Raw genomic sequence first — 13,917 nt, 5'->3', positions numbered from 1 at the left:
AGTGAGCTTAAGGTCCAGCTTTAAGGAGAGATTTCCATCTGTGACGCCGCCATGCAAGACTAATCAATAAAAGTCTGATCGCAGAGGGTGAGAAAGAAAGAGAGAACAGCATATCTGTCTCTAAACCTCCCACGGGCATGAAACTAAAGACCATGTGACCTCCACTGTCTAAATGACTCATGGACGGACCCTGGTGACCACTGAGGGTTCGGCACCATCTGTTAACGGGTCACAGGAACACACCAGAAATGATTCATCACAATGGAAGTCTTATGAAGGGGTCGTCAAAACCACGTGAAACAATTCGATTTTATATAGAAGCTGCAATCTGTAACGTTTGCCTCTCTATCGCCATCTCTGTTCGAAACATGAAATTGCAGGAGGCTTTGTGTTTTTATCTTTATGCGGGATAACGTCAAATCCTGTCTGGTGATATCTGTCGTGTCAGTGTAAGAGCTGCAGTCATTGATTTACGGATCTTTGGTCAGAATAATCACGTAGCCTATTAACAGCTGTAGTCAGAGCTTCTGAATGGCTCACTAATGACTGGACGACGTTCAACTCTGAATAAAAGATGAAGTTCTTTGTCCGTTGACCTGTCAGTCAAGTTTTCTCTTTATGACTTAAGGTGCGATCACATATTTCTTCTTTCCGTCGTTGACAGTCAGACCCTAAGCTCCAAGCAGAACAGAAGAAATATTGCCGCTGAAGGTTTGGATGTGTGCTTTATCCCTGAGGTTAATGTTGTATGATGTGATGTGAAGTTAACAAAATCAACACAATTCTTTACGTTGTTTGTATAATTTAGCATCGACTCCAGTAGTTCTCAAACTGGGGGCCGTGACCCCTGGGGGGGCCCCGAGATGGATCCAGGGGGGCCACAGATTTTGTGGCATTTTATGAAATATAGAAATTGATTTTATGCAATCAAACATCAGAAAAATAAGACCACCAGACAAAAGAATTGATGTTTCAGCATTGTATAACCTAATATGTTTTTGTTTAAATAAAAATGTAAAATTTTAGATTATAAGTCTTTATTTGGGGGCCGCAAAGTGATGCACTCTACACAAAGGGTGCCTTACAACGAAAAAGTTTGAGAACCACTGTGTTAGACAGAACAAACATAAAACAGTTTTAATGAAATCAGTAACTTTATTGTGAAAATGTTCAGTAACAAGATCGTCTCAGCAAATTCAAATATGTTAATTATGCAAAAGTAGAAATGATTAGTGTTTTCGAGCATGTGGAGGCCAATAAGGCTGCAGTTTTTATGATTCATTTTCTCAACATCACAAGAGTTGTCAGGACATCTCAAGAAACAAGTTATACGAACGTTTTTCTTGCGAAACCAAATTGCAATTAAGTTGACGTTGATTGATGTTTCAATAGTAAACATTGGATGTTCTGTATATTTGGTTTTATTTGATTTGAGAGAGGGAAACTAGAGTCATGAAAAACCATGAATCAGGACGTGAACCTGCAGGATATGTCAAGCCACTGGGTTGATGGGTTCTGACATAAAGTTGGGCTTTGAAAGACTTCAAAATCTTGTGGTGAATACTTGAGTATGAACACTGTTGTTTGTGTTCATGGCTGTAGATCACATGTGCTCTCTCTCTCTCTCTCTCTCTGTCACTGTTGTAGGGCAGGAATGATCTTCCCCTCACAGCGACCGAAGCCCACTCGATAGCCCCTGCCCTCACAATAACCTGCAGAGAGACAATGCATGTGTAAAATATACATAACATAAAGGTCAAGTATATAAGCACTGTATACTTTATGTAGTAAGTATATTAATATCAATGTATACTTGCAAGTGTAGTATTTCATTACACTCAGGAATAAATTGGCCCACTTTTGAGTCTTTGTAGCGTTTAACTATGCTTTCATTAGTACACTATTACCTATGAACTATGTTCTGTACTTCAACTATACTGCAAGTAAACTTACATGCATACTAATGCTGTGTTCACGCGAATTAAGCGATTTGCGAAAGTAAATAGCATACAAAGTCAATGCAGATGCCAATAGACGCGAATCGGGCGGCGCGATTGACGCGCGTTTGCGTCGTAATCTGTCCAAGTTAAAACATTTCAACTCCATTTGCGTGAAGAGCCTATTGACATTTACTGTCTGACTGGTCCGGACACGTGAAGACACTCTCCGTCGCGTATTGGTTTTCGCGTCACTCACGCGAAAATAACGAACTTTTCCCACACGTAATAAAGAGCGTGGAACGCTTTTGTTCACGTTTGGCGTGAACACAGTATAATCGTTTACTATTTTAAGTTTTTGTTGGATGAAAAGTTCAATTTGAAGTATACTCTCAGTAAAACTTCTAGCTAGTAGTTTTCTTTTAGTGAACTTAACATCATACAGCTTACTGTTTATAAATTATTTCTACACTTTTAGTATACTACTATGTTCTTATTTAGGCATTACCTATTTTTTTACTTGAAATATACCTTTCGGTGTAGTTGAGGTAGATTTGAAGTAAATTCCTATTATCACTTCAGCTTCAAACATGTTTTATTTACTCTAAATGATTCCACCCACCTCAAAGCTAAACTTATTTCTATATAAACTTGTATAAACATGTACGTTTATGTCAGACTATGTGTTTTATTGGCTCCTCGATCAAAAGAGTAAACACAACTACAATCCGAGTATCTTCATTATACTTTCATAGCGTATATCTCCATCGAAAGACTGAGTACAAGTTTATAGCAAATAGACTTTTTCTGTTAATATATATCAAGTATACTTAAAGGGACAGTTCACCCAAAAATGATTTAAAACTAATTTCTGTTTTGCTAAACACAAAGGAAGATATTTGGAAAAATAAGTAGTAACCAAACAGATCTCATCCCCCATTGACTCCCATAGTATTTATTTTCCCTACCATGGCAGTGAATGGGGGATGAGATCTGTTTGGTAACTGACATTCTTCCAAATATCTTCCTTTGTGTTTAGCAGAACAAAGAAATGTATACAGGTTTGGAACAATCTGAGGGTGAGTAAATGATGACAGAATTTTCATTTTTGGGTGAACTGTCCCTTTAAGTGCCATTGTAAGTATATTTATATTTGAGAAGTACATAAAAAGAGTGCAGTTAGTTTAAAAGAAGTACACTAATAGCACACTTGGATAATCGTCTTTTTTTGGAAGGGAAGGTATGCTCTGTTTATCTGATAAATAATGTTTGTGCTAATGAAGGCATACTATATAAAGACACGCAGACACACACCTGTGAGTGTGACCTCATCTCCATCCTTCAAGAAGGTCCTTGTCTCTCCATTGCTGAGGTCAATAGTCTTGGATCCTCTCCACGAGAGCTCCAGCATAGAACCGAAACTGTCTGGATCCTACACACGCATGTTGGGTTTCCATGTTTTATGGGGACATTCCATAGACGCAATGGCTGTACAAACTGTATCTCATATTCCCTACCCCTAACCCTAACAATCACACACAACTTTCTGCTCTTTTACATTTTCACAAAAGTTCATTCTGTATGATTTATAAGCGTGTTTCCTCATGGGTACCCAAAAATGTCCCCACAAGGACAAGGATTTTGGATATTGCCATTTTGTCCCCATACCGTAGGGTTTACCCTTCACACAAACTCTGCGGCACTCCGATAAGTGAAAATTCTTTGCGTGAGCTTGTGTTTGCAGCATACGAGTACATGAAATAAAAGGTATAATGCAACCGACTTCAACTCATTCTATGCATTATGCAGTAAAATATTTCATATACCAATGACATGTTTGTGCACACACTTACCGGTCCGCTGATGGTTCCTGATGCCAGCAGATCCCCCGGTCTGACGTTGCAGCCGTTGACCGTGTGGTGGGCCAGCTGTTGCTTCATTGTCCAATACATGTACTAGAAAGACACACGTCACATGCCACGGTTGTCTACAAAACATTTGATTGTCTTGTTTAATCTCTTTCTTCATGACTGAAAAACAATTTGCTTCTACCGCTAGTGTCTTTTATTATCTGTTTGTTTAAGCGTCCATTTGTACGGGTGACCTGAATGTGTTTAATACCACTGAGATTGCAACAAACCAATGCAAAACCATCTCTTACCTTGAAATTTGACTTACAAATGGTGGCTGCATCTCGCATTCCTTCACCTGGAACAATGTCATATACAATACTTTAGAAAGAAAGCATAACTGAGCGCTTGAACAAAACTTCTAAACATTAACAGTAGTGATGTCCAACTTTGGATTAAAGATGAATTAAAGAGTTTGTATGCATCTTGTGTAGTTAAAGTGTAAACTGAGGATCTCTTGAAGAACTTTGCAATTTTTGTATATAAAAATACAACAAACAAATATTCCTTGATTTTTAAGGTCCTATTTTGGTTTATGTAGTGTCTAGTCTCAGCCTCACACGGCACGGACCGTTGGCTTAACGTCTGATGCATAAGGCACACTTTTCTGGAAACACTTCAGCACGTTCGAAGTCGTCATCTGATTGGTTGAATTTCACAGGATTTCCGGAAGACGTGCGCGTCGCGTTCTTTAACGGTCCGCCTGGAAACAACACGAAGCCGTCTGATCTAAGAAGTAAGCCGTCGTGTTTACATCGGTTGCTATAAGAATTCATCACGATCCACTAAACGCTTAATTCTTAAAAGTATGCGAGGTTCACGGCATAAACGTATAATCATTTTTGTTGCTCTTAACGTTTGACACGTTCGTGAATGTACACCGGTCTGTTACTGCGGCGACACTTCCACTCCTCTAAACATGACTCGGCACAAAACCAAACTTGATTGGTTTCTTTACCTGTCAGTTATATGGCCTCTTGGGTGGGCCTTGGCCAAAGAAAGCGGTGATAAGTTCCAGACCTTCAGTATGATGTAGCAAAACGTAGGCGGGGACTATATGTAGTGACGTAAATCCGGACTAGGGCACGATTCGTTTGCGTGATTCACAGTCGACTCCCTTTATTCCAAGCCAATAACTTTGTTATTCATTCACCTTCGGCTTCACAACTTGGCAGACTGCTTACATTCACACACGGCAACATTACACACTTCATGAAATGTCATTTACATGATCTCGTAACATGTTCTCTTTAAAATTTGAACTTTTAAAAAAATAATTTTGTCCAATAATATCTTGAATGTTTAGTTTAGTCTATTTTGGAACACAACCCCTCTCTCATATTTTGATGGTTTAACTGAATCTGAGGGGTCATTAAAAGCGAATATTGTACATTTATGACATCACTACTGTATATAAAATGTATTCTAAAGCCGCGGTCACACTTGACTTTTCGTTCCATTTACTTTCATTCATAAGCATGCGAATGCGTCAGACCGGAAGCGCAAGCCCGTCCGAAGATATTTCGCTGCGTAGCAAAGTTCAAGCTTGGTGAACGTCACAGCGTGACCTCTCGGTACAGAAATAAAAAACAAATGGAGGAATCGCTCCCGCCCATTTTCGTAGAACCGTCCGAACGAATTTTGCATGCTCAAAGTCAGGTCTGACCGCTGCATTATAGTGTATGCAAAAACAAACCCACACCTTTCACATCCACAAACAGGTTGATATTGAACGTGTAGGGGTCATCATGACGTAAGTACGGCAGAGGTTCAGGGTCCTAAAAAACATGAAGATAACATCGGGTCAATAGTACCAAACAGGCATGTCTATATCAAAACACGCTTGAATTTGTTGAATTTTCCAAATTCCTTAAGAAGTGCCTTCATGCCAAAAGCGCTGTCTGTTAAGTCGCTGCCTACTTAGGCAGCATGGCAAGCTAAGGTCATCATATTAGATCAAATTAGGGTTAGATGTCTTAAGAAGAAAACACATTCTACATTCTGAAAATTCCCCAAAACTGAAAATTTTGAGTTTTGATATTTGGGCTGAGGTCGTTGGGCCAGTTTTGATTGGCCATTGGGCTGTTTTTAAAAAAAAAAACAGATCTGGCAACCCAGAGTGAAAAGCAGTTGTCTATAAAGACAGAGGCAATAAAATCAAATTATCATTTCAAAATATTCAGATTTTGTGTACCTGGACTGGATTGGCCTCAACAAACGGCATCAGCGCCTCCACTGGAACGACCCAGGGCGAGATGGTGGTGCCAAAATTCTTGCCCAGAAATGGACCCAACGGAACATATTCCCAAGCCTGAATATCCCGAGCTGTAACATAAGAGAATAAGAAACTCATGGATCATTTGCTCATCACTACCTTTGCTGTGGACCTTTTATTATTATTTTGTATCCACCCAGAACATCCAATGCAGCTGCATTGCAACACCTTGGCAACCACCCAACCTCATCTCTAGCGACACAATGATTTTGCACAGTCATGCATCGCTCACATTTTCTATCTTTCAAACTAGATTTGTTTAAAAGTAAATATGCTGCAGCATCAATTGTCACATTTGTGCGTCATAAAGTCCAGAACAATACAATGTGAATTTTAATCCAAAGTTTCTATAATGCTTTCTTCTGAGTTCTTTTAGTCACAGCGAGTCTACATCATTGAATTGAAACATCAAATACATTCACAGTATTTCTATTCTTTGTCTGTTTTTATTTATTCATTGAGTTAAATTCAATTAAATTGATCTAGTAACCACATCCAGACCGATGCATCGGAAGTGAATATTCACCATCATGTTGGTGAATAATACTTCTGTAGAATTCTGACAGAAACTCTCTAAAAGACGAGGAAGATATGTGTGTGTGCTGAAGACTTGCTTCTTAAAAATAGGGAAGTTTTCAAGAAAACAATTTCTAGCTATGGCCCTGTAAGTCACTATTAAAACATTACAAATGAATAAAATACCCGAATAGCTTCGCACGAACATACTTTGTTGTATTTTTTCTAATGCGTTTGGTCTATTGTAAGTGCATTAAAGCAAAGAAAAACACAGTATCGTCTCTGAATGAAAGCCATAGAGTTAAACAGATGTTGGAAGTCTCTGTCGTCTCCGCCCGCAGGTGTCTCTCATTTCTTAAGTCTCCTCGATGGCTCATAAAAAAGCAATTTTGGCTGATGCGTTCAAAACTGCACGGCTGTAAGTTCGGCAAGAGACAGCAGAAGAATCAAAAAGAATTGATGAGGGTTGTTGTTCAGAACCGGGAAACACCGGTAAATCACGGCCACGTCAGGCTCGGGGTGATTTTCCAAACAGCAAATTGTAAACTGAGATTTACATGAATATTTTATTATGTCTGTTGTGTAAACACAAGAACGAGAGAATATTTTAGAGTTTAGTTCTCAGTTTCATTTAGGCTTTGACTTGTTTCGTATATTTCAGACCTCTTAAAATTCTTTTGGTGAAATAAAAACTCTGGAATATATGAGATTATAGGAGCAAAACCTGTAAAGCAGATCTCAACAAAAGTCAAAATTTGCATTTAAAATCTTTTTTAATCCTTTAACAATTGAGATTGACAGACATTTCAAAAGCGAATTTCCTTCTTGTGGGGAAGACGCTGAAGTTAAAGCATACTGTTCTTCTAAGATGTGAAGTTAAATGAGATATATTTCAGATCAAATTCGAAGTTCTATGATATATTTCTGAGATATTATCACTTTCTTTTTTTGTGTGAATTTGAAGGATAAATAAAGTGAAGAAGTTATCCATTAAATTAAAACTGCTCTGATTTATTTCGACAGATGGTGATAGATGTTAGATACAACAACGAATATCAACATTAAAACTCATTCATCTTAATGTCATTAATAATAAAATCAGATTTTATTTGGATATTCTGGAGATTATGTTTTGATGACGTGAACATGTTATTGGGTCTCACCGCTCCAGTCGTTCATTAACACCATGCCGAAGATGTGCTCGTGGGTCTTCTCCAGCGGGATGGGCTCTCCCAGTTTGTTGCCTTTTCCCACAAAAAACGCCTGAGAGATGAAGACAGAGAACTCTCATCCTTCATCCTTATACTCATATGCAGCATGTGCACAGAAACCACGACTCAATGTAGAACATTCCTCTTATTTAGACTCATTATGGCGCATATCCCAAAAACATCAAAATGTTTGCAAGAGCCTTTAACCACTCATAAGGCCATTGCATTTATGTGCTTTATTTTTTTCTGGAAAACAACAAATAACAAAATACTGAAAAAATTATTGTTGTATGAACAATTGTTAAAGTCATCATTAAACAATACGCAAGTTTATACATGTTTGTTTTTCGAATATTCAAAAGTTTTAATGGAAATTAGAAAAAATCAAAACATTGCTTGCATTTATTGTACTTGTATAAATAATATATATATTATATTTTTGTGAACATAAACATCATTGTTGAATATCAATTTCCTTGTTTACTTAGAAAAAAACATGTGCCTTGATTATTTGTAACTAAGTTTTTACTATAATTTATGTATATAAAACACTTGAGAGATAACTATATTGAAATTACTGTTCAATACACTTTAAAGTAAATACATTGATATCAAGAATGTATTGAATATAAGGCAAATGGTGAAAAATATGTTGAGATGTTACTTTTAATCCCATTCCTAACTCTACATAAATTAACAAACCATATAAATTCGTAACGATATAATATAATACTACTGTACTGTGCAATTGAATAAATTGAGCTTTGTTTTAAAAACAATGGAAATGAAAGAGATGTGTATAACTTCAGAATATATATCTGGAGAAGACCGAAGCTGCATCCTCTGATGTTAACAGACAGATGCTGGGCTATGAATTAATGAACTTTATCAAATGAAACTCACCATCTCCAGCTCGATATCCAGCTGTTTGCTTGGCCCGAAAACCGGCGGCTGGGCTGAAGGAGAGATAAGCTTTATCAAACAAACCAAAACGGATCAAGATTTCTCGACATAATTCACTAATTCACGGGCATGATATTTATATATAGAATACACAGTACATGCTTTCATTTATCAGGCTTTGTTATTGCTTGTCTAATGTTAGGATCACAAGGAAGGCAATGCCAAGACACCGCACTTCTTGAAATCTTCAAAGGCGCCAAAGTTATTTTCTTGGTCGATGAATTGTTTGCGTCTCTCTACTACACGTGCAAATCGGTGGGCGGGGCTAAAGCAAAAATGATGTAGAAGTAGGCGTTGATCTTTTTCAAAGGAGGTCTTTGGTTGCACTATGACATCATACCGAGACAAAAGCGTTTTCATAGCTTTGTTTTAATAAAAATAACTTTTTTTAGAGTTTTCGTAGTACAATGACCTCTTACTGTATATCAAAACAGTGTTGGGTGTAACTAGTTACTAAGTAATTAATTTAATGTAATTTAATTACTTTTCCCTTAAAAAAGTAAAGTAAGGGATTACTCTTATTTGTTCTGTAATTAAATTACAGTTACTTCTGATGTAACTGAATTAAATACTATGTAATGTATACAATAGTGGAATTGACATTAAAATTCTAAATCTAACTTTAAAATGCACGCATTAATGTATCTTTCTCACATTTGTTATACATTTCAGTTAATAATTGTACTTTATGTAGTTTTATATGATTTATTTGAATGAATTGAGAGTCGTTTTATGTCTATCCTTGACTCACTTAACTAATCACTGTTGATATAAGATATAGAAAGTAATTATTAATAAGTAACTAAATACTTTTTGGAGAGAGTAATTTGTACAGTAATCTAATTACACTATTGAATGTGTAATTAGTAACTAGTAATTAATTACTTTTTCAGAGTAACTTACAAACACTGTATCAAAAGATCAAAGACAAATGAATGTCTCAATCTCATGACCAATGTAATTGTTTTCAAGTAAGATCATGAAAACCGAAACTATACTAACAACTGCACTAGCTTTTTATTTTTTCTCCAAATAGATTTTCAGCTGTTTTGAATATGCTAAAACATTTTCAAACTCTTCCAACAACGTCAGTTTTTTTAAAGCTTTCAGAGACAATTTAAGGACGAGAAAGTTTGCTCTTGATCAAACTTATTATTTTGTATACTTTACACAACAAAAAACGTATTACTGTATTTATTCTATGTATTTTTGTAATGATTGCCATTTTTCAAGTGCTCTCAACCAAAGGGTCACCCGTATATTACGTGCATGTATATATACAGTTGTGCATGTTTACCTGGGTCTGGTCTCATCTGTCCTTGAGGTCTTCTGATTGGTGTTCCAGACACCACCACAGACGAAGCTCTCCCATGATACCCCACTGGTAACCTTAACCTGCGGTTACAGGCTTTTAATTCATAATTCATACTGTATAAACCCAATGTGCCTTTCCAACATTTCCATACTCAATCGGAATAGCAAAAATAGCAGACGTGTTTTCCATCTTTCATTGGTCGATAAACAGATAGCCCCGCCCCAAACTTACATCATTGGCTGATCATGATGCTGATAAAAGCTCGCACAAAGCAACAGTGTTTACACTTTTCAGTGAAATCAATCTACAAGTGAATTACTTTTGAAAGTGAGACAAAAGAGAGTAAAAATGACACGCATCATCTTTATCCTCCTACACCGCATAATCACCTCAACCACAAACATCACACCACAAAACCGCAGGTCAAGTCCAGGACTTCAGCCAAATGTTCATCAACTTATAGATTTTCCTCCAAACCACGTCTCATTCTTCTCTGAGGGAGCGACACGGATCTGCAAAGGCCCGATGACACATTCACAAAGCCGTGGGGATCATCAGGTGGGAGCTGTGTTCCAGTTAAGCTAAAAACTTTCCAAAATGTACTTGTTCCACCCCCGAGCAAATAACTCTTCCTTTGAGAAAATAAACCCAGTCCTGTTTTGGAGGTAAGAGTTATCGCTAGAAGACATTTTCCGCAGCGAGTTGGAAAATGCAGGTGCATTATTTAGCGTGACAGGCGAAATGAATGAAGGGAATGTTTACGGGAATAACTTGTAGGAACTTTGCTGGCTCTTTTAAACTGTAACCCGTACGGCTGGTAAGGGAAAAAAATACTCGTGAAATATCAAGTCAACAGGAGTTGGTGAGTCAGCATGATTTCGCACACTAAAGTGGCAGCACGCTTGATTTAGGGGTTAGTGTTTAGGAGGGCGAGGAATATGAATAACCTGTCACGTACCAGTTGGGCATCAAGGCGTTCTCTTTTCCACGGAACATTATTCCAACATTGGTGGCGTGATCTTTTGATGAGTAAAAGTCTGTGTAGTCTCCTGTTGAAGTGAAAAGAGAATAAAAGTCGATGGAAAATATTTTTGAAGAAGATTGGAACAAGTTCACAAACTAAAGGGACATTAAAGGGACAGTGCACCCAAAACTAAACATATTTATTAATTCAAGTAAATTCAATCATTTACTTGAAGTTTGTCGTCCTAAAGTACATAAATAGCAATTAGATGAAAAACAATATAAATTTATTATGCAAATATTATTTATGGTTTATTACGTTTGAACAGCTAACATTCTTTCAATATAAGGCAAAAGTAGATTTTTAAGTTTTACATTTCTTAAAAAGCATAAAGTTTACCAAAGCAAAAGTAGGTAGCTCCTAAGACAAAGCAAGACTATGATTGATCTCTATTGTAGTTCAAATATTTGTCAACCCAAATGCTCGAAATAATCAAACAGATTAAGTAATGTAAATTTAATTTTATGACAAAGTTCTACTTACTTAAAAATTTAAGTTCCTGAAACACTTTTGTACTTTTGAGTAAAGTATAATGATTATTTTTGATTAACTTGAAGTTTTAACTCTGTTTAACTCTTGTACGATTTATTTAATTTAAAGATGTACGTACAACACAATTGGTCGATAAGGATTTCCAATTCCCAGCATGCTTTGCGTCAGACTGCATTAGGGGAGTAAATTTTTAAATATGATTATTTTATGTGCTTTTCAGTAAAGTTAAAGACTTGTTAGTGTTTGATGTTCACTTATCTTGGATATTTGGAAGAGTTTGACATATTTCTCATTTTTGTGGTTACCATTGTTTAGAAGAGTGATGCATGTGCTTAGGCTGTGGGATGCTACATTAAACATTTAAGTCACACTTACTAAGACTTATTAAGAACTTTAATTTAATATTAATAAAAATTTGAAAGTTCTGCTTACTTAAACCAAGAACCTCTAAAACTCAAAAAGTTGCCTTCAGTTTTTGAGTATTGGCAACTTCTATTGGTTTACAGTGATTTTTAAAATCAAATGGGGCCCTCTAGTGGTTATTAAGACACTTAAACAAAGCCACATGTATTTACAGAAAACTCAGTGCAGCTTATGAAACAAACTAATACACAAATATCAAATAGTAGTATTTTTATTACAATTATGCATTAAAATGTATTATGTATTAATATGAATATATATTTGATATATGCTGACATCACACACTCGTCCTCCCCTCCAACCACACGGCTTTATTCTGGTCAATCAAATTCCACATGAATAAAATCTAATGCTATCTTCATTTTATTCAAAGGAAATATCCTGTTAGGTTTCATGTGGCATTTCATGTTGAGTGTAAGTCAGTGTGTGTGTTATCTGTAACACTCACCGATCTCAGCTGGGAGATGCATGACAGCTGAACTCTGATGAACAAACGCCCTGGAGATCACAAACCAATCAGAAAGAGAAATTAAACTCCTGATTTAAATAAAGCAATGGATGGATGAGGAAATCAGAAAAAATTGACAAACTGCGTGTGAGCATCATTTGGGTCATTCTGACCACACAGATCTCAGATTTTACCAGTTCACACCAAATACTAAAAAACAATTAACTATGAAGATAATTTGATGCATCATTTAACATAAAATGGAAGAATATGCATGTTTACGCAAAATGCATGTGCACCTGCTTCTTAAACTGACGTCATCGCGTAGCGTCGACTCATTTGCAGCCAGAAGCGTCTGCAGAGACTTTCTCGCTTCTCTCCAAGCATCATAACCCAGAGCCATGAAAGCATTGAGTGTTGGCTTTTGAAAACCACACAAACATGTTTCAATCGATTGTAACACGAAAAGACCAACAGCATCTACAAAATGAAGTTATAAAGCTCACCTGTTCAAAAACATCTTGGTGGGACTTCAGAGCCGGTCCATTAAAAAGATGCTTTATGACACTGAGGTCCAAAATTTGATCTCCGATGGCAACACCGATTCGGTGCCTGGGCTGTTACATATCCATAGATATTTTAACCACAAATTATATATATAAGCATAACACTTTGAGTTAAAAAACTGAATTGGAAAATTAACATTTCAGGATGGATGCCACGTGACAACATGCAATAAAGTTCAAAGTGTTTTTTTGTGTATTATAAGTAGGTGTTCTTATAGTAAAAGTATAAAATCATGACTTTATTATAGTAAAAGTGTAGCAACCATTGTTTTACAGTAAAAGTATAGAATCCATAGCTTTATTATTGTAAACGTTTTTTATTATGACCCAGAAATATAGTGCGGAGTCAGAACCATCATCTTATTCACGTGTTTCTTCATTTTACATGTAACCGTTATTATTTTTGTAACTTATTATTTTCAAACAAAGTTGTACGTTTTTACACTTTCGTGACCCTACGAGACAAAACGGTTAAAGAAGAAAGAAGCATGCATTATTACACTCACACTATCAGACGTGGAGAAAACTCCGTAAGGCAGGTTGTGATAGGAAAAGTCCGACGTTTCGTGCACTTTGATGAAAGACATGTTCAAGTTGCAGTTATACTCGTGTATACTCTTCAGAGTGAGTAACAGCGCGAGGATTAACCTCCTCCAGATGTGCGCTGCAGCCATAGGACCGTGTCACGTGACGAAGCCAGCGAGCCAATCAGCGCCGTGCTCTTCTGTCCACCCTACTTCAAGTGCACTTCATAAAAACCGTGAACGCTATTCAACGTGACTCAGCAGAAATGTGGATTAAATGAACCGTAGAATAGCGATAAAGCACGCGATATCG

The 13,917-nt window shown here is 36.7% G+C and overlaps 1 protein-coding gene across 1 annotated transcript; it reads right to left on the bottom strand.

Moving 5' to 3' along the window:
* Positions 1-1,148: 1,148 nt before the first annotated feature.
* On the bottom strand, positions 1,149-13,800 carry fah (fumarylacetoacetate hydrolase (fumarylacetoacetase)). The gene is made up of 14 exons (XM_057338808.1): positions 13,587-13,800; positions 13,021-13,131; positions 12,814-12,935; positions 12,515-12,564; positions 11,086-11,176; positions 10,110-10,207; positions 8,753-8,805; positions 7,802-7,901; positions 6,042-6,172; positions 5,550-5,625; positions 4,099-4,145; positions 3,791-3,892; positions 3,252-3,369; positions 1,149-1,712 (listed from the first exon to the last, which is right to left on the bottom strand). Exons 1-14 carry the CDS (start codon positions 13,752-13,754, stop codon positions 1,636-1,638), a joined length of 1,344 nt encoding a protein of 447 aa, XP_057194791.1. The 5' UTR covers positions 13,755-13,800; the 3' UTR covers positions 1,149-1,635.
* Positions 13,801-13,917: the final 117 nt, after the last annotated feature.

This window comes from Triplophysa rosa, linkage group LG1, assembly GCF_024868665.1.
Source record: "Triplophysa rosa linkage group LG1, Trosa_1v2, whole genome shotgun sequence".
Taxonomy (NCBI): Eukaryota; Metazoa; Chordata; class Actinopteri; order Cypriniformes; family Nemacheilidae; genus Triplophysa; species Triplophysa rosa.
This window is presented reverse-complemented; position numbering and strand designations above follow the sequence as displayed.